We start from the raw sequence: 18,889 nt of genomic DNA, 5'->3' as shown, positions 1-18,889 counted from the left end.
TCACTAGCATGATGCTGAGTTGCAGAGTAGAAAACTTGAGGCTTTGATTCCCCCAGCAAGTACAGACCCTTATGCGTTGTTCCCGCTACTAGTAGCTTCTTTGTTGCCTTTGCATTGATACGAACACCATCATCATCAAATTCAAAAGCACACGGATAGTCATTTGTTAATTTTGAAATAGACAGCAGTGATCTAGCAATATTAGGACATACAAGTACATCCTTCAACGGGAGGTTACCTGATGTCGAAGCTAAAGTAGCGGAGCCTGTGTGAGTGATGGGAAGAAAGGTACCATCACCTACCATAACTGAGTCTGACCCGATATATGGCTGTGATTGCTGCAGACCTTGAGTGGAGTGTGTGACATGTACCGAAGATCCTGATTCTGGTAACCGCTCATGACCGTGTTGATCAGTGACATCTGTGATGCGCATTGCAGTTAGTGCTGTTGGGATATCTTTGGCTTGATAGCTATTGTTGAATCTGTGCCAGCAGCGTAAGGCTGGATGTCCATTCTTTCCACAGATCTGGCATGTGATACTCTGTGAGTTGGGTGTGTTGGTGAGTTGTTGGTGAAACCCTCTTCCTCTTGTTGAGAAGGAGTTTCTTCCACCACGACCAAACCTACAATTTCCTCTGCCTCTGTTGTTGTTGTTAGGCTGATAGTACCCTGGAGCACTCTGCTGGGACACGGTAAAGGCGAGGTGTGGAGTCACTGAGTCTATCATCATAGCCCGTAAGCTTTGGAACCACATCTTCGAGAGTAGGACCAGGAACAGAGTCGACAGCATTCTCTGTAGTGGTTTTGATCGGTTCATACTCACGTCCTAACCCGTTTAGTGCAGCGAATATCTTCATCTTCTCAGTAACAGGGCTACCAACTGAAGCTAGTTGATCACAGATACTCTTAAGTTCTCTAAGATACACTGCCATAGTCCTATCTTTCTTCTCTATAGTCTGCAACTTTCGTTGAAGCTCAAACAACCTAGAGGAGGAGACTCTATTAAAGTGATTTGCAAGAGTATGCCATACCTCATAGGACGTCGTACAGCTGAGAACAATGCTGAGTATATCTTCAGCAAAAGAGCCTAGCAGCCAAGACTTGACAACAGAATTGGTTCGGCTCCAGTTCTGATACTCGCTCTGGTATTCCAGATTTTGCCTTACTGATGAAGTGCCGTCGGTTCCAGTGACAGTAACAGTAGCTTGAGGAACAGAGATGGGTCCATTGACGAACCCAAGCAGACCTTGACCGGCTAGGAAAGTATCAAACTGATTCTTCCATAGAACGTAGTTTTGACCGGTGAGAGTGACAATGACACAATTGGAGATGTTCAGAGTAGGGACCGTGTAGGTTCCAACCTGACGATTTGCCATAGGCTCAGACCAACCTTGCTCTGATACCATGAAAGCAGAATGAGATAACTTGAGAAATGTGGAACTTTGTATTATTGAGCTCAAGGTTTTACAATGCCATTGGCAGCTTATTTATACACTTATCATAAACCCTAGTGTATCCTAACAAATGTCAGAATCCGATTACACATTGTGAATCTAAGGCTGCAAATTGATTAGACAGCTACATCGTCGGTTTGCAACTTGCCTGCTTTAAGGTTGCTTTAGTCGTACTGTCAGAACATGCGGCTATAGCTTTCCCTTTGGCTTTGTCCCGATATGATGCAGACACAGCGTCCTCCTCTGTTCCAACGGGTTTGTCTTGAAGTGGAGCTGGTATTTTGTCCTGGTGTGACACAGACTGCTTTATGCTTGTTGTAGGTGATGACGTTGCCGTTGCAGTCGACCGTTGGATTTCAGTGGGCTTCTTCTCTTCTTTCTGCATTCGGCCCAATTGATGATTTTGCAAAACTGCACCGTTTCGTGTTGTTGCAGACGAGGAACCAAGCAAATACTCTGCTTCTTGTAGTGGCTTTAATCTTTTGTTGCTATCAAGTTGATCGGGAATTCAAGGAATGAGTGGCTTAACGGCCAGGAGATTACCAGAATACTTGTTAACTATTACTCGTTGCCCATCTCCACCCCACGCCCACGGAGAGGTGCGGTAGGGTTATACTTATACAACACCGTTACCTAACGGGATCGTGGGTAAAACTTTTAACCTTTTCAACCTATAATTATATAATATTTACAAATTCCATATGCTAATGAGTTTTTGTTTCTTGATTTTTTTGTTCCTTTTTTTTTTTTTAATAGTTTGTGGCAACACTTAGGTGCGAATGAGCTAGGGTTGAGGAGGATGATACACCATAATGGTTACGCTGTGGAAATGACGGAGTCTATTGATTTACTCAATGACAATTATATTAAAAGAGTTTACCGCCTATTGGGAAGGTATAGTATGTATATAAAGATCATATTTTTACTTTAGAAAAATCATATATATAATATTTTTTTCTTTATTTTAACAATTTCTTTTTTCTATATTGTTGTAGGTATCGCCGGTTTGCTCTCGTTCATTACCGAGTCGTTAATGATTAAGAAAAAATAGATAGTGGCATATGATTAGGTGTTTTATATAAGTTTGCTCTCGTTAGCTTGATATACGCAAAATCTGTATTTTCATACCCCAGCTAAGGGGTATGTTGAATTCATATACCAGCTATAACACTGAGTAAATCCATACACAAAGTTTAGTAAAATTCAAATTGGCTGCACCAACTCGACAAACGGTGTAAGAACATGCATAAGCTGTGACAGTGTTATCTGACCGTTAACAACTGCTTACGTGGATGCCACATAATAAACGACGTTGTATTGAGATACGAAAGAAAGAGCTTCTTTTGTCCAAAACGACGTCGTTTCCATTGTCTTCTTCCTTTTTACTTCTTTCACGAGTCGAGAGAAAGTTTGTTCAATTGATTTGGGGATTTTTAGAACATTTAGGGTTTTTGGGCGAAATCGATTAAGTTGTCTTCATCATCAGCTTCTTCAAGTGAGTAATTGAGAACATAATGTGTTTAGTTTCCTTGTCTTTGTGTATTTTGATAGAAATATTATTTGATTGTGAATTGCTGAATCCGTTATTTGGTGAAGGAGTGAGCAGCGACAGAGTCAATGTCATTGGAAGAGGAATCCCACAAAAATGTAGATGTGGTCGATTCTCTGTAATGAGAACTTCAAACACAATGAAAAATCCTGGAAGACCCTTTCATTGTTGTCCTAATGGATCCGACAAGGTAATCAATATAGTTGGTCATATGAAAATTGTTCTCATAACCTTCTCATAATGTGTATTTTTGTATTAGAATCCGAATCATTTGTTTAAGTGGACCGACATAAGCATGGTTGAGGAGATGGAAGAGGTTGAAAGTGTAGTTGACAAAATAGAAAGAGAAGTGGGAAGCTTAGCAAAGTGATTAGATGAGGTAGAAGCTATCAAATAAATCGCAGAAAGATGTGAAAAAGATATTGTAGAGCTCAAAGGTGTGGTGAGTTCTTGTGAGAAAGAGATTCAAGAGCTAAGAAGCTTCAAGAACATGATTGTTTGTGGTGGTTTAGTTGTGGCTTTTGTCTACTATGTAATATTTGTGTAATGTGTTGTTAAGTGTTTTTGTTGTGATTAAGCATGTAATCATGGAGTTGTTAAGTGTTTTTGTTGTTAACTATGTTAAGATTAACATAAAACTTCAATAAGTTTTGATTAGATGAAAAATAGAAGCCATGTTTTGAGTACAACAAAAACTTGAAATTCACCGAACTACAACCATAAACTACCATGAGATTACCACAAAAACTTTCAATCTCATCGGACAAAAACAAAAAACTAACTTCCATTCGTCCCTTCCTTCTATTCAGTTCATTCATTCCATTCCATGGCTTGGTCCTTGGGTTGGTGTTTGACTAAGTCTTTGGGTTGGTGTTTGACTAAGTCCTTGGCTTTGTCTTTGGCTTTGTCCTTGGCTTGGTTCTTGGCTTTGTCCTTGGCTTGGTTCTTCACCAGTTTTCTTCTTCTTCCACCTTCTACCAACAACTCCCAGAGCCGGACAACTTCTAGTATTATGAACGACGGTACTACACCGGCCACAACGACTATCTCGTCCAGCTTTTGAAACTTTGATTCTCTTCTCCGGTTGTTCTTGTTCTTCTTTTCCTTTTGACTTCTCTGAACCCCATCTTGTAAACTTTATATTCTCTCCATTCTTAAGAGCATAGTCAACCACAGCTTCTTTAAACTCACCTATACTATCAAAGACTTGCTCTAATTTTATTTCTCCACTACCTTTTGTGCACCTCATATATCTTCTTTCAACGTCCTCGCAATCTGAGTTAGGAGGAGTATCCTCATCATTATCATGCTCTTCTTCGTCAACAAAACCTGCTAAGTTCTCCTCCACTCGATCTTCCATGTCAACAAATACCCTACGAGCATCTCTATCATCACCATGAGAACCATCTCTATCACTATGAGCACCATCTCTATCATCGCCAACAGAACAATCTCTATCACTATGAGCACCATCTCTATCATCACCATGAGAACCAGCTTCAAGAAGCTCATGCTGCTCTTTCTCTAGAAAGATTTCTATCGACTTAACCCAAACCGCAGTTGTACACATTTTCTGAAAATTCTCACCTTCATTTATTAACTTCAGCTCTGAAAAATCTTCAAATGGATACTTATACCAGATTTTCTGCCCATAAAGAGGATCGTCCAATGCCGCCATCAGATTAGTCACAACACTTTCTGGTTTGCTTTCAAGGGTTAGAGCCGATCCTCCAACATAAGTAATTTTTTTCCCATCAACAACTCCAAACTATCCACCATTGTGGCATTGGAATATGACATCCTCATCGGAGCTGAAAAAAAAAACTTAAAAGAATTAGAGGGTTATTCATTTCGTTTACACATATTATCAAACACTTGGTGTTCATGATATTTTTGTAAGAGCTAAACTAGTTCCAAACTTAAGAACACACATCAATCTCATCTAAACTACACAATTACACGCAAAATCCATCGGGTTTTCTAAATAAACACTCCTAAGTATCTCAATTAAGAAAATCCCTAAATTATAAAAACCCTAAAAATTGAATTAAAATTACCTCATTTTTCGATGACAATACGGTTAACAACACTTTATACACTCTCCACGGACGACAATCATTGCTAATTGAATCAATTGACCAATTGATTTTGATTTATTGGTGAAAAGAAGAGAAGAAACATGAGTCGGGATTGAGAAACATAACTCGAGTCGGGAAAGAAGAAGTAGATGGCTTAGGAAGAAGACAATGGAAACGACGTCGTTTTGGACAAAAGAAGCTCTTTCTTTCGTATCTCAATACGACGTCGTTTATTACGTGGCATCCACGTAAGCAGCTGTTAACGGTCAGATAACACCGTTACGGCTTGTGCATGTTCTTGCACCATTTGTCGAGTTGGTGCAGCCAATTTAAATTTTACTAAACTTTGTGTATGGATTTACTCAGTGTTATATCTGGTGTATGAATTCAACATACCCCTTAGCTGGGGTATGAAAATACCGATTTTCCCTTGATATACATTTTAACGTGTGATTCGCTTATATATTTTGGTTCAATCTTTCGTACTTCCTTGATTCATGTTTTGGTTATAGTTTCATAGTTTATTTGATGGTTTGAGAATTTAATTCTCGTAATTGCTTGCTGTCTGATAATATTGTTGCTGATTTGATTCGCATACTAAATCATTAGAAGCATGAACACTGCTTGAGTTATTTTTGTGTGAGGTTAGGCTACTGGCTTGTATAACCGTGTGCAGTGTCGTGCTCAGGTCTATCAGGACTTAAGGCGAACTTAACATTAGAGGTTCTTTTAATATATTTTATGAAAAAATAAATAAATATTAAAATTCAAAAGTATAATAAAATAAATATCAAAAATTCAAAAATATAAATTTTTGAAAAAACAAATATATCTAAAAAAACCTTAAACATAATCGTTTTTCTTTCTCAATAAACTATTTTACCAACTTCTCTTAATCTTTTTTCCTTCTGTTTCACGACCTTACTCGATCTTTCACAATTTAAGGTTTTGTTTTTCTTTTTGTATATTTTTATAAATAAATATATTTAAATGAGTCATACATGGGTTGTTTAGGAAATAAAAAGATTCTTAAACCATAATAATACATCATATTTTCCAGAATTGAGATTCCAAAAATACACACAAAAACTATATATTTTGGGGGCCTAAGGCAAATGCCTTTTTTCTTACCCAAAGGCAGGGCCCTGACCGTGTAACGGTTATTATTTTTTTGTTGATAATTATATTTACGAATTTGTTTTTCGTATCTGCATATGATATATATAATCAACGTTAAAATAATTATAATTATCTCTTAGTAATTTAGGGTTGTTAAATTATTCTTGTTTATCTATACATATGTCTAAATTAAATCTTATTTTTCAGCAATGCATGAATATGGCACGCTCGAGTTACAGGAAGTACCAACAATCTTGAAGATTAAGGGGTAAGCTACCAAGTTCATTGTGATGCAAACTTTTGATATTAAAATAAGTGAAGGTTTGATAGCTATATCGTTTGGCTCCTTCTCCTGGCTCTCTCTTTGGTTCATAACAACAGGTATCAATAGTACCACCGATGGTGAGGAAACTTGTACTGAAGATATTGACACGCATAGCTGAGCAGCATTTGGAATTGTATGAACTTGAAGAAGGTAGGGAGAGATGGGAGCAAAGAAGCAGGATAAGCTATAAACAAGTCCTTTGTTTGAATTACAAGATGTCCACAGATTACATGGATGAACCTCCGAGAGATATTGGGTAAAGATGTGGCTAACCACGTAGTGATTTAAGGCCATGGAAGTTGGATCCGAGCTCTGCATCGCTGCTGGCTCCATCACATAACCTTTATAGTTTTTACCATCCATATGAAGAGTTTGAGCATAATTATGATGTGTATTCAGTAATTTTAGATGCAGTTGTATATGAATAGTTGTGCAAAACTATAACCATGTTGGTGGGCAATCAGCCATGTGACGATGATGTAAGATGAAAAAAAAACATATAGTTCAATATCAATCTTGATAGCCAATAACATGTTGGTATATCACATAATTAGAATGATACATAACCTTTTTATATAAAATGTTTTAAGTAGAAACTTAATGTTTAATTATTAAATTTGGACCATAAATGTAATGTTAAACGTTAAAATGAATTCAAAAATTAAGTTTACTATTAGAATTATATTATGTATGGGTATATTTATAAACATACTTTTTTAATAACGTTATTAACATTCATAATTCAAACTCTTACCAGTTTAGTATTAGGTATGTTGTTAATTTGGTTTAGATGAAAAAGAATATCAAATTTATTTATGTTATAAATAAATACAATTACTTAAAAAATTTATGAAAAGAAAGATGATATGTCTTAATGTCTATCGCGAGACATTAATTTTTATCTCTTATTTTATTGAGAATAGTTTAGATAATATTTTTCATTTTCCGAATTACTCGTTTCCTCTCCGTACATGTTATTTCATGTCTTGATATTTGAAATAAATAGGTATGTTGAAAATGAATATAGCTTTTTATATTTCATGTTCTTGCATCTTATCCGTTATTTGACTTTTGAATGTTGAAGCTGAATAAAACTATTTCAATTTTGTAATCTCATCATGTTATCTTTATTTCTCTTCATGTAGTTTTATCAAAATAGTTTTAATAATTGTTTTTTTTTTTGCTCGTGCGGGTGTTTTACCTGCTATTTTCTATTGGATTATAATTTTAATTATAAATAACATAATCTATGTGTTGATCTTTATTCAGATTACTACGATTTTGATAAATAAATATAACTACCATTTTTTTTTTCTAACCCATTATCCAAAATTTATGTCTCATATTTTATAAAAAATAGTTCGCAACTGGACATATATATGCAGGGTAATGTTTATATATATTTATATAGTTTGGATTCATACCACTTAGGTACTTGATTTGGTTTCAACTCGGTGTAGACGTAATTATTTGTTATTATAACATTTCTAATTTTAATAAATATATATATATATATATAATACAAGACATGTTTATTCAATCTTACGTTCTGAAAGAGAAATTAAGATCATCGTTATTGCCAAGTTTCAATCTAGGAAGAAATCTGGCTACACACTGTTTAACAATGCACCAAAAAAAAAAGTGAAATTTATTTTTTGTTAAAGATAAAGATATTTTCAATACACTAAAAATTCTTTAAAAAAAACAAAGAAAAAAAAGAAAAAAAAAAGCAGGAAATCGTTAAATTAAAACAAGTCTTAAGTTAAATTTGAAACTTACAAATTCAAGAATCACTTATGATGGAACTGATAATGGTACCAAGCATAGACGTGTTATCTTCCAAATGTTTAGAATCTTCCAGGTGTAACACTCATGTCCCGCGATAATAGAAGATTTGAGTTGATGTCGAGAATTAAAGTGAAGCCGATTTAATTTGAATTGGTTTATTACCTTGATTGGTTTAATTAACTATTGGTTTAGAAAAGAGAAAACCGTTCAAATTAGCTAAAATAAGAAATCGGCTCATTTATGTTCATTGGCGGAAGAGAAATTAGATTATGGCCGAAGAGAAATTAGCTAAACCAATAAGATTTGTTTCCAATAAGTTATAGCAGAAAAGTCATTAAATCGGCTTCACTTCAATTTAGAAAAGAGAAAGTCGTGAGTTGTGGGGAGGAAAGAGAGAGAGAGAGAGTGTTGTTGGAAGGAGAGGGAGAACGTGTTGTGGCGGAGGCGGTGGACCACGAGTGGTTCTGTACAGTCCTCTCATGGATGTGGGAAGCTTCTTTGGTGGAGGGAGAACAGAGCATAGTGACCAGAGCTTGAGAGGAGAAAGAAACTGAAAGAAGGTTGGAGATAAAGGCAATATGGAGGAACCGACTTTGGAGGCTCGCCGGCGCCGAGTCTGACATTCGTTAGAAAATGTGATGTTATTGACTCTGAGTGGTAGCTGCGAAGTATGAGTTATTTGCAAGTTTTTTTAAGAAGGACTGATGCTGGTTGACTCGTCAAAATTATGAGGTTCTGGTGAGATCGTTTCCTGTAACTCATGTGCGAGTTGGGAATCTGGGTGCGATCGTTTTACAAGGTATGCAGGATGTACACATGGACTTTTAAATTGGCTTGAGATGTTTCACTTCTCTTATATAAGCAAATAAAGCAAGTTTAGAGATTTTTGGAAATAGGAAGCGTAAATATTTGTACCCTATAAAACAAAGCTTATAGTGAGTCTTTGCATACGGCAGGTTCTCTTAAATAATAAGGGTTATCACACTTTTGTTTTCTAGGTACAGAGGACCTTCAAGTACAGCGCGAGACAATTGAGCCTTTAACAAGGAGAAGATAGTGTTTGCTTTGAAATGAGATAATTGAATTATGAGTTAACAACCTCTACTGGACTTCAATATCTATAATTTAGATGTCTATGGTATTTGATTGATCGAGTATAGAAAATCTTGTAAAGGAAGTACAATATCTAAGATATGTAAACAAATAAGGATTTTTGAAGTAAATAGAAATGAATGATAGCAAATTTTTAGAGAACATTAGAATTTAAAGCAAAAATGTTGCAACTCTCACTCCTCCTTGAGGTGAATCTTGGGTGACAATGTGACAGACTTCTTTCCCAGTGGTGCAAACTACTTCATTGTCCCATAATAGGGATGGAAGTTTATGGATGATAATACGAGTGAAGTATTTCATCGATATATAATTTTGAAATTCTAAACTTCCCTATAACAATTCTAGGGTATTTGATCGATATGGAAAACAAAGAGGATTTTTTTAAGTAAATAGAAATGAATGATAGCAAATTTTTAGGGAAGTTTAGAATTTCAAATTTTAGCTATCTTAACATGGGATCTGGACAAGCTATTGGGACAAACAAATAACTCTTTAGAAAGTGAGTTTTAGGCTATGGTCTTAGCAATGAACCATGCTAGCAGTATTGAGCTTTAACGAATACACTTGGAAACAGACAGCAAAGAGGTGGTAAATCTTTTCAACGGAACCCATATGAACTTTGCAGCCTATAATAGAATCCGAGAAGTAATGAAATGGATTAAAAGATTTGAAATGATCAAGATTAGCTGGATATCAAGAGAGAGCAACAAAGTTGCTGACTTCCTTGCAAAGACTGGATTAGAAGAAAACTTTCTTTCTTTTATTATCTCTATTATATACCATCTTGGTTTTATACTTACTTACGCTATGAGCACATGAATGGTTCACTCATACAACATACCTGTGAGTGAAGCAACAATTAGCATCAAGGAATGTAACTAACATGCATGTTTGCTAATTTTGGAAGTTTTTACCTTTTTAGTAAATGCATGCAGGCACCTGGCGATGAGAAGAACTTTTAGTTCAGGAAAATTGTGAAGCAAAGACACCAGAATTGTGAAGCAAAGACACCAATGGCTCAAATCAGTCTAAATTACAAGGACGTATCTTACACTTTATAAGCTGTGAGAAGTAAATGTCATGACAACTCGGAACCTGCAATGAATTAACACAACAACAACACATAAGTAAACTGCTGGAAATGTGATTATAACAATAAATTTTATTAAATATACAAAAAAAAAAGTGAGGCATATAGTACCGCTGCAAGGTCTAGAAATATCTCGAGATATCTGACCGAGGAAAGAGGATTCATAAATTTTTCATCAGGTTACTTATAAAAGTAGATAACTGCTTTATCAAGGCGAGGTTTGTTCTCAATCGAGCATGACTTTGTTGGAATATCTATGATAGTGAGTTCCTCCTTTAAATTTGCTGAATCTACGGCCAAAGATCCTTCAATATCCTCTAATTTTGGTTCCACATTAGAGTACTTTAAGGTCACTAAAGATGGCACTTTTACACTAAACTTTGTCACGTTGTCTTGGCCATGTCGCAACACACACATAGATGTTTGAGGGATGGGAGGCATACCGGAGAAGAAACATCTACAAAAACCTTGTCAAAAAGACCGAGAGACACAAGCGTGCGTATCACATGTGTAAACGCTTTTGGGCAAGCTAAATTGGCTCTGCCGACCACATGAGCTGAAACCATATTTCACGAACCCTGCGATCAACCGCATACGCTAACCACTTTCTCACATCAGCATCAATAGGACAATTGTAACGATCGAGAGTCAATAACACCTTGTAGTATAAATATTTATCATTGTAACCATGGTGGGACATTCGATTCTCAAGACAAAAGATTGATAATATACACATTTTTCTCCCTAAACACTTGTTTTTGAGTTTTGTTGGTGCCGGATTTAGCACCCCAACATACCGATCTAAACCGGAAAAACAATTCAATTGATTAACCGGGAATCCGGTTAAAATCCACTTAATGTTTATTTGAGGCCTGTTCGGAAGAATGTGGTCCAGCCCGAAGATAAGCCGACTTCCCAATTCGTCTGGTGGCCGATTTGAAGAGAAGAAGCAACTTTCTTTATTTTAGTTCGAATGATAGGGAAAGTTAATATTGTTTGTAATCTAGAGAAAGTATAAAGAGGGAGAAGCTCCTTCATTGTAAACATCAAATAATCAAGACAAAAAACCATAATTCTTCATCGTTCTTGAGAGAAACCCTACCATCTTCCTCAAGAGATCTAAATCCTCTTTTAATTTCTAGTTTTGATCGGATTCTTTGAGAGAGATCTTAAGTGAATTTGTTCCCCACTCAAACAAATTCATTGTGTGAATTCTAGATTCAACAATTGGTGCCGCCTGTGGGGACGAAAAATCGTCTTTACAAGTTAATCTCTCAAAGTAGCTCGACCGAAAAGTTCCCTTCAAGCCTACGACAATGTCTCCAATCACCAGCAACGACATCATCGGCGCAAACCGCACCTCTTCAAGTGTGCCCGATGTCACGGGCGTAGCACCTCCTCGGGGTGACACTGAAGCACAAAGTGACGCTCCAACCACGCAAACGACAGCCGTTTACGTTCGTCGTAGCATCGCTACGTCGATCAACCCAACCAATAACTGCCCCGAACTCCCAGCTGAGGTCAGATCTGAAGGGGATCCCAGCCAGGGAATAGGGCGAACACGCGAACAACCAGTCCACCTCGATACGGAGCATTCAGACGAACCACCCTTGAGCGGGGAAACGATGCGCGCCACAGAGCAACAACACGGGGGCCAAACCGAGAATCCCCCTGATCGTACTACAATAGCGGTCCAAAACCTGCAGGTCGTCTCTATGGAAGATTTCAAGATCTTGTTCGGCACCATGACAAAAAAGATTTACCAGATGATCTCCGACACCAATCGCAGAGTCGATGCATTCGTAACATAGATGACCCCATCCCCGTTACCAGTCTCTGCGGGGCAGTCGCCTGTACTCGGGACAGACAATCTTACCCGTCGTCTCGATTTCTCAGACATACCGACGGTCAACCAATCGGAGCGAAGGACCTTCCTCCCACAGGAAACGTTGAGCCTCCGGCCATCGAGATTGCTCCCTCAACAAACCCCGGTTATCCCGACCGCTCCCTCAACAAACACAGGAGCTTGCCTCGAGATCGAGGAGATCCAGTCACAGATTTGCGGCATGAGCTCGCTCCTCCACCGGGCTATCAGCACAGCTCCAGAGATCGACAGGATTATCGAGGTCACTCGGGGAACCCCCTTCACTCAGCGGATTCTACAAGCCGCCATACCGAACGTCAAGCAGAAGCTCCCAACTTACCTCGGGGATAAGGATCCAGTCCTCTTCATGACATCCTTCATGGCAACTGTAGCCAAGGCGCGATTCACTGACGAACAGAGGGATATCGGATGCTGCCAGCTGTTTGTCGATTGTCTTTCCGGCCCCGCCTTAACTTGGTTTACAAGGCTCGAGCCAAACTCGATTGACAACTTCAACCAATTGTCAACGGCCTTTCTCAAGCATTATCGGATCTTCATCGAGCGAGGTGTGACGAGTTCGGATCTCTGGGAAATGGCCCAAGAACCCAGTGAGCCCATTGGAAGTTTCTTGGGCAGGTTTAAAGAAAAATTGGCGACCGTTTCCGTCCCAGAAGATGCCGCGATCACTGCCTTTAGGAAGGGTCTTCTTCCCGAATCACCCTTGCGGAAGGACCTCAACATCCGAGAGCCTAAAGACCTCGATGACGCGCTACATCGAGCCTCCCAATTTGCACTCGTGGACGATGAGGACGCCCAATTGGAAGAACCGGGACGAACACCATGAGCCCCGAAAGCATCACGACCCTCAGGATCAAAAGAAGGGCGTCGTCCATGCAGAGGTAGATGGTCAAAACAAGCAACCATCCGATCTGAAGGAGTTATACTGCGAGTGCGTCCACGTGATAGCCGGCCCCTCCACGCACGAGTGCGTCCATCTAAGGAACTACCTATATGGAAAGTACCTTTCTAGCGAAACCGAAGCCGTATTTCAGCCCAAAAGCATCCGCGGAGGCAGAGGTCACCGCGGAGGATGGCAAGGTGGTCGATCTAACGGTGGTAATCATATTATTTGTTTAGTTAATCATATTATTCGTTTAGTTAACCGACAAATGCCTTCCTTTCTACCAACTTCTCCGAGCAAACAAAGATTTTCATTGGGACAAAGATTGCGAGTACGCGTTCCGGGAGCTAAAGGAGTATCTCACCAGTCACTTAGTGCTGGTTAAGCCAGAGGATGGCGAGACATTGTATCTGTACGTCTCAGGAGTCTCGATACCCCCAAGCTGGAGAAGCTGGCCCTAGCCGTGATTACTGCTGCGCGTAAACTCCGACCTTATTTCCAGTCGCACTCCGTCATCGTGTTTACCGATCAGCCACTCCGAACTATCCTCCATAGCCCTCTCTAGTCTGGACGAATGGCGAAGTGGGCGTTCGAGTTGAGCGAATATGATATCGAATACCGCTCTCGTTCGAGTTTGAAGTCGCAAGTTTTGGCCTATTTCATCACCGAGCTATCCCCTGACCTCGGGGACCCTACCCCCAAACAGGAACATTGGATGATGCTCGTCGATGGCTCATCATCTCATCAGGGATCCGGTGTAGGACTCATTCGTCGAGCAAGCATTGAAGCTCAATTTTAAAGCGTCCAATAACGAAACAGAGTACAAAGCCATTCTCGCGGGGCTCCGTTTAGCGCGAGGATTCGGGGTGACGCATTTGCAAGTTTTCTGCGATTCTCAATTAGTAGTTAGCCAGTTCAATGGTGAGTTCGACGCCAAGAACAAGCGAATGGGAGCATACCGTCAATTGGTCAGGACACTGTCTGGGGAATTTACCTCTTTTTCTCTGACAAAGGTTCTGAGGGACGAGAACGCATCAGCCGACACCCTCGCAGCCTTGGCAAATAGTTCGGATCCTGATTTACGGCGTACCATTCTAGTCGAATGCATTGAAGCATCTAGCATTGATCTAGTCAGCCTGATCTCAGTCATCAACGACGATTCGGTTCCAATGGAAGTAGACGAACCAATAGAGGGCTTGACAGACGTCACGAAGCCACCCGATGATTGGCAAATTGAGATTAAGCTGTATATCTCTGAAGGAGTCGTCCCGCCAGATCGCTGAGCAGCTCGGCGTCTAAAAGCGCGAAGCGCCAAGTACATCCTTTTGGATGGGAATTTATACCGCCGTAGTTCGTCCGGGGTATTCCTTACCTGCATCAGTCGCGAAGAAGCCGAACGAATCATGATGGAAGTACACGAAGGTGAGGGTGGTAATCACTCCGGTGGACGGGCACTTGCTTTAAAAATCAAGAAGGATGGTCATTACTGGCCAACCATGGTAGCCGACTGCAAGGCCTTTTCGACGAAATGTGAAGCCTGCCAGCGTCATGGGCCAATGCGGCATGTTCCGCCCGAACTACTGAATACCGTAACTGCCCTGTATCCTTTCATGCACTGGGCCATGGACCTCGTAGGGCCCCTGCCGGCATCGAAATCCAAGAAATTCATCCTCGTACTAACCGATTACTTTACCAAATGGGTAGAAGCGGAGTCTTTCACAAAAGTCCAGTCCCTAGACGTAACCAACTTCATATGGAAAAACATTATATGTCGTCACGGACTCCCTTACGAGATTGTCACCGATAACGGCACGCAATTCACTTCGCTCATCACCAGGCGTTTCTTGAGCAAATGGCAAATTCGTCTGAGTACCTCGACCCCTCGATGCCCTCAAGGGAACGGTCAAGCCGAGGCCAGGAATAAGTCAATGGATTAAAGAAGCGACTTGGGCGAAAGAAGGGAGCATGGACAGATCACCTTGATGGCGTACTATGGTCCTACCGCACAACCCCGCGGTGATCTACGGGACAATCCTCTTTCTCTCTGGCATATGGGATCGAGGCACTCGCCCCAGCAAAAGCAGGCGTCCCGATACTTCGCCGCACCATGATGGTCGACAATCCCGACCTTAATAACGATATGCTGACCGATCAGATCAACTTTGCCGAAGAACTGCGCGATCAAGCTCTGATCCGGATTCAACACTACCAGAATGCAGCGACTCAATATTATAACAAGATTGTTCGCCAGCGGCGTTTCAACGAGGGTGATTTAGTTTTACGTGAAGTCTTTGAAAACACCAGAACCACACTGGGAAAGATTGCATTCCACTAGGTGCTCCGACGAGAAGGACCTCAAGGCATGATGCTCGACAGAAGCCAATTTAATTGGGTACCAATGTAAGGCTCGAACCGTGGTGGGAGTAGTTCTCAACTCGTTTCTGACCACTAAGGTCATTGGGTGTGAGGTTTGGCTCCCACAATACTCAAATATCATATAGTTTGCAACTAATCATTTGTTTATACTCTTAGGTTGGTCGTACACTTATTGGAATCATGTAGATCTTTTTTAGTCTTATATTCTCAGCCAATCCTATATTCTCAAATTTGCAAATGTGCTAATGTGGATTCTTCTTTATCAAATACACATTTGTATACCATAAAGATACAATTTTCATATCCTATATATACTCTAGTATATATTAAAACAGTTGGAATAAAATTAAAGGAATGTCTTGGCAAAGCTCTGTTCTATATCAAGAGGGAGCATGGTGATAAATAACCCCTTCGCTGAAGAACACATCTACATCGATATCACCGCTGGCAAAAAGAGCTAGTGCAAAGGATTGATGGTCTACAAACTCTATCTAGTCTACTGTATTGTGTATTCTACTAAAATAAAAGGCCGAAGATGCTAGAGTGCAAAAGCACTACGCAGATAGATGCTCTACAGTTTCAACCCACCAAGAAGACAACTCTGTTATAAACATAGAAACACCAACAAGGACAGCTATAATTTTGACGTTCCCATCAAACTCATAATTAATCCGAAGAGTGTACACATTTTCAGAATAAAAAACCAATGTCTGAAAGTAGACCAAAAAAAGGACCACAACAGATTCTTTCTCTAAGTTTTGATTTCATCTCTTTAGGCCTCAGTAATGGGAAACTCGAAAACGACATCTTTACCAGTGAGTTTCTTGTAAACCGCATAGAAAGCCTCAAGCTTGTACTCTGTGTTGTTTCTTTCCTTTGGCTCCAAGAATACCTTTTTAAAACACACACAAATTCCGTATATTAAATTAACAGAACGTCAGCAGCATCCTCTTGGATAATATTGGCCTTTGGATTCTACTCACCTTCATGATTTTGGTACCGTCGAGTCTGGTCTTAGTACGTTTCCCAACAATCTCAGCAGGTAAGACAACATCATCAAGAATGCCATTATGGACTGAGGTCAAAGTACGGTTGCGTGGTCTCTTTGCAGCTGAGCCCTTCTTAGGCGGTCTCACAATCCTCCTTGTAGCAATGAGGATCACAACCTAAGCATATGGAAGAGAGACAAAGATATCACCAAAAAGCTAACCAGTTGTGCATTGACTCTAAAACCGGTAACTGAAACATAGAAAAGCTTATTTTCTCAAGTACATAACCCAAAGAGACCAATAGTCCATACTTAAGACAGCTAAAGTTCCCCCAAACATTTAATAATCAAACAAATGCAAATCGAGGAGCAAGAACAAGTAAGAAAATCACCTTCCCACTGAACTTCTTCTCAAGTTCACGAACAAGCCTAACATGGATTTTCCGGTAAGCTTTTCTCAATCTGTAAGGAACATTGATAACAATTGCCTTGCGTCCTCCGGATATATCAACTTGACTACAAAAAAAGAAAAAGAAAAGAGACTGAACTTTCAGTTGTTTTCTTATATCTAGGGTAACAACACAATCATAAACAAACTAATTATTCACTCACACTGCCGAGTTGACGTACAAATCCTTCAACTCACTTTTCAGTTCTTGGTTGGTATTCTCCAAATCAAAGAAAGCCTAAGAAAATAAACAGAGATATTAGAAACTCTACAACTTTAAAGATCTCTCTAAGTGCAACCTAAATCCAATATACAAAGGATAAAGATCAAAAACCTGAGCAACTTGCTCATCCAATTCAGAAAGCTCCACACCCTTTTCCTTGTGAATCTTATGCTGAGCCGAAAAACTGTAACCTCACAAAACATTAATCAGAGCGCTGAGAAACAGTAACATTACAGTAGACAAAAACACAATCAAGACAAATCACGGAAGCTAAAAAAAAAAAAAAAATAGAGACTTCATTGCAAAGTCCATCGTTTATGTTCTGTATTGATGTGTAGTATTTATTTTATATTGAGTCATAGTGAAGACAGAAGAAAAAAGAGAACATAAACTAAGAATTTCTTACACATCAGCATCAGCAATGTCTACTTCCGCAACACGTGGTACATTTTTCAAAAAATAAACAACGGGATGGAATTGACCATCCACACAGCTATTCAACTCATCCGGCTCCTGCAAACAAACAGAGATATTTGGATCTCCTTCTACACGCTTATATAAGAATTATACGCTTATATAAGAACTTCACTCTCATGTATTGACATGACGCGTTCAAGGCGCTTGATAGCACTAATATTCACGTCGGAAGCGCGCAACTCCCGACTTGGATTACCTAATCCAATCATTTTCGCAAGTCGGGCAAGCTGCATGAAAGAACCTTGTTAGATGTTACAAAATTAAGAGATCACAATTTCTACAAGTTAACAGAAGGAGAAGAAGATACCTTCATCTTGGACATCAAAAAGTGACTTCTATCAATTATCTCTTCCGCCTTAGGAGGGACTTCATTGATTTCTGCAAAAGCTTTCTTCAATCTTTTCGGGTTGGTTTTGAAGCGGCGGGAATCAATTGCTGAAAAGCCCCCCGTTTCTACGATAATTTATAAACTTTTTTTTTTTTAATCTATAAAAACAGCACAAAATACTTTACTACGCACGCTTAGTAATTTTCAGTATTTACTAACCCAACCATCATTTATCCACCTAAACCAACTAAAAATATGGGTGATCTATATTGAAGATCTTGCTCTTCATCATCCTCCTCCGGTGTATCAGATCTTTTCTTCTTCTTCTGTTTAGATTCCCTAACAGAATCCAAGACTTCAAAGGGGAATAACTGTTGAGAGTTAAACTTGATTTTTTAATCAAGGTTAATTAAAGAGATATTTGACATTTTAGACAGTTTTCAAAACATAATTGTAAAAGTAGTACAATCACTATTTACAATTAGCAAATTCCACATTTTTACTGTTTTGTACTGTTCACAAGACTTTTCAACCATCATCAACATTTCATATTTACAACATATGCCATTGAGTTTTTTTTTTTTTAAATATGCTCTACAATCTTAAAACAAAAATGCTGGCTAATTAAAATTTGTTTTCTAAAATTTTAAAAATGTATAAAAATCTATATTTTTTCTTTATAATTTGATATGCATTTTGTTTGATAATTTTATTTGATAATGTTAAATATTTTTTACAAATTTTATACCCGATGTAATTTGTGTAAT

General features: G+C 39.0%; 3 protein-coding genes and 1 pseudogene across 3 annotated transcripts; 2 read left to right on the top strand and 2 right to left on the bottom strand.

Annotated features, from left to right (window-relative positions):
- Positions 1–2,284: 2,284 nt before the first annotated feature.
- On the top strand, positions 2,285–3,374 carry LOC147928743 (uncharacterized protein At4g04775-like). Its single transcript, XM_087486255.1, has 5 exons — positions 2,285–2,349; positions 2,451–2,469; positions 2,589–2,595; positions 3,007–3,194; positions 3,264–3,374. The coding sequence occupies exons 1-5, from the start codon at positions 2,285–2,287 to the stop codon at positions 3,372–3,374; spliced, it is 390 nt and encodes a 129-aa protein (XP_087342381.1).
- Positions 3,375–3,818: 444 nt separating this feature from the next.
- On the bottom strand, positions 3,819–5,066 carry LOC147928742 (uncharacterized; annotated as a pseudogene).
- An 8,790-nt stretch (positions 5,067–13,856) lies between these two features.
- LOC147928741 (uncharacterized) lies at positions 13,857–14,565 on the top strand. The gene is made up of 2 exons (XM_087486254.1): positions 13,857–14,037; positions 14,102–14,565. Exons 1-2 carry the CDS (start codon positions 13,857–13,859, stop codon positions 14,563–14,565), a joined length of 645 nt encoding a protein of 214 aa, XP_087342380.1.
- Positions 14,566–16,249: 1,684 nt separating this feature from the next.
- Positions 16,250–18,107, bottom strand: LOC104743976 (small ribosomal subunit protein eS7z). Its single transcript, XM_087486253.1, has 8 exons — positions 18,102–18,107; positions 17,902–18,021; positions 17,724–17,830; positions 17,429–17,501; positions 17,259–17,332; positions 17,039–17,162; positions 16,642–16,824; positions 16,250–16,550 (listed from the first exon to the last, which is right to left on the bottom strand). Exons 1-8 carry the CDS (start codon positions 18,105–18,107, stop codon positions 16,431–16,433), a joined length of 807 nt encoding a protein of 268 aa, XP_087342379.1. The 3' UTR covers positions 16,250–16,430.
- Positions 18,108–18,889: the final 782 nt, after the last annotated feature.

Source organism: Camelina sativa, chromosome 14 (assembly GCF_030686135.1).
Source record: "Camelina sativa cultivar CO46 ecotype springtype chromosome 14, ASM3068613v1".
NCBI classification, from domain to species: domain Eukaryota; kingdom Viridiplantae; phylum Streptophyta; class Magnoliopsida; order Brassicales; family Brassicaceae; genus Camelina; species Camelina sativa.
Note: the sequence above shows the minus strand (reverse complement) of the source record. Positions and strands in the feature narration are given on the sequence as shown.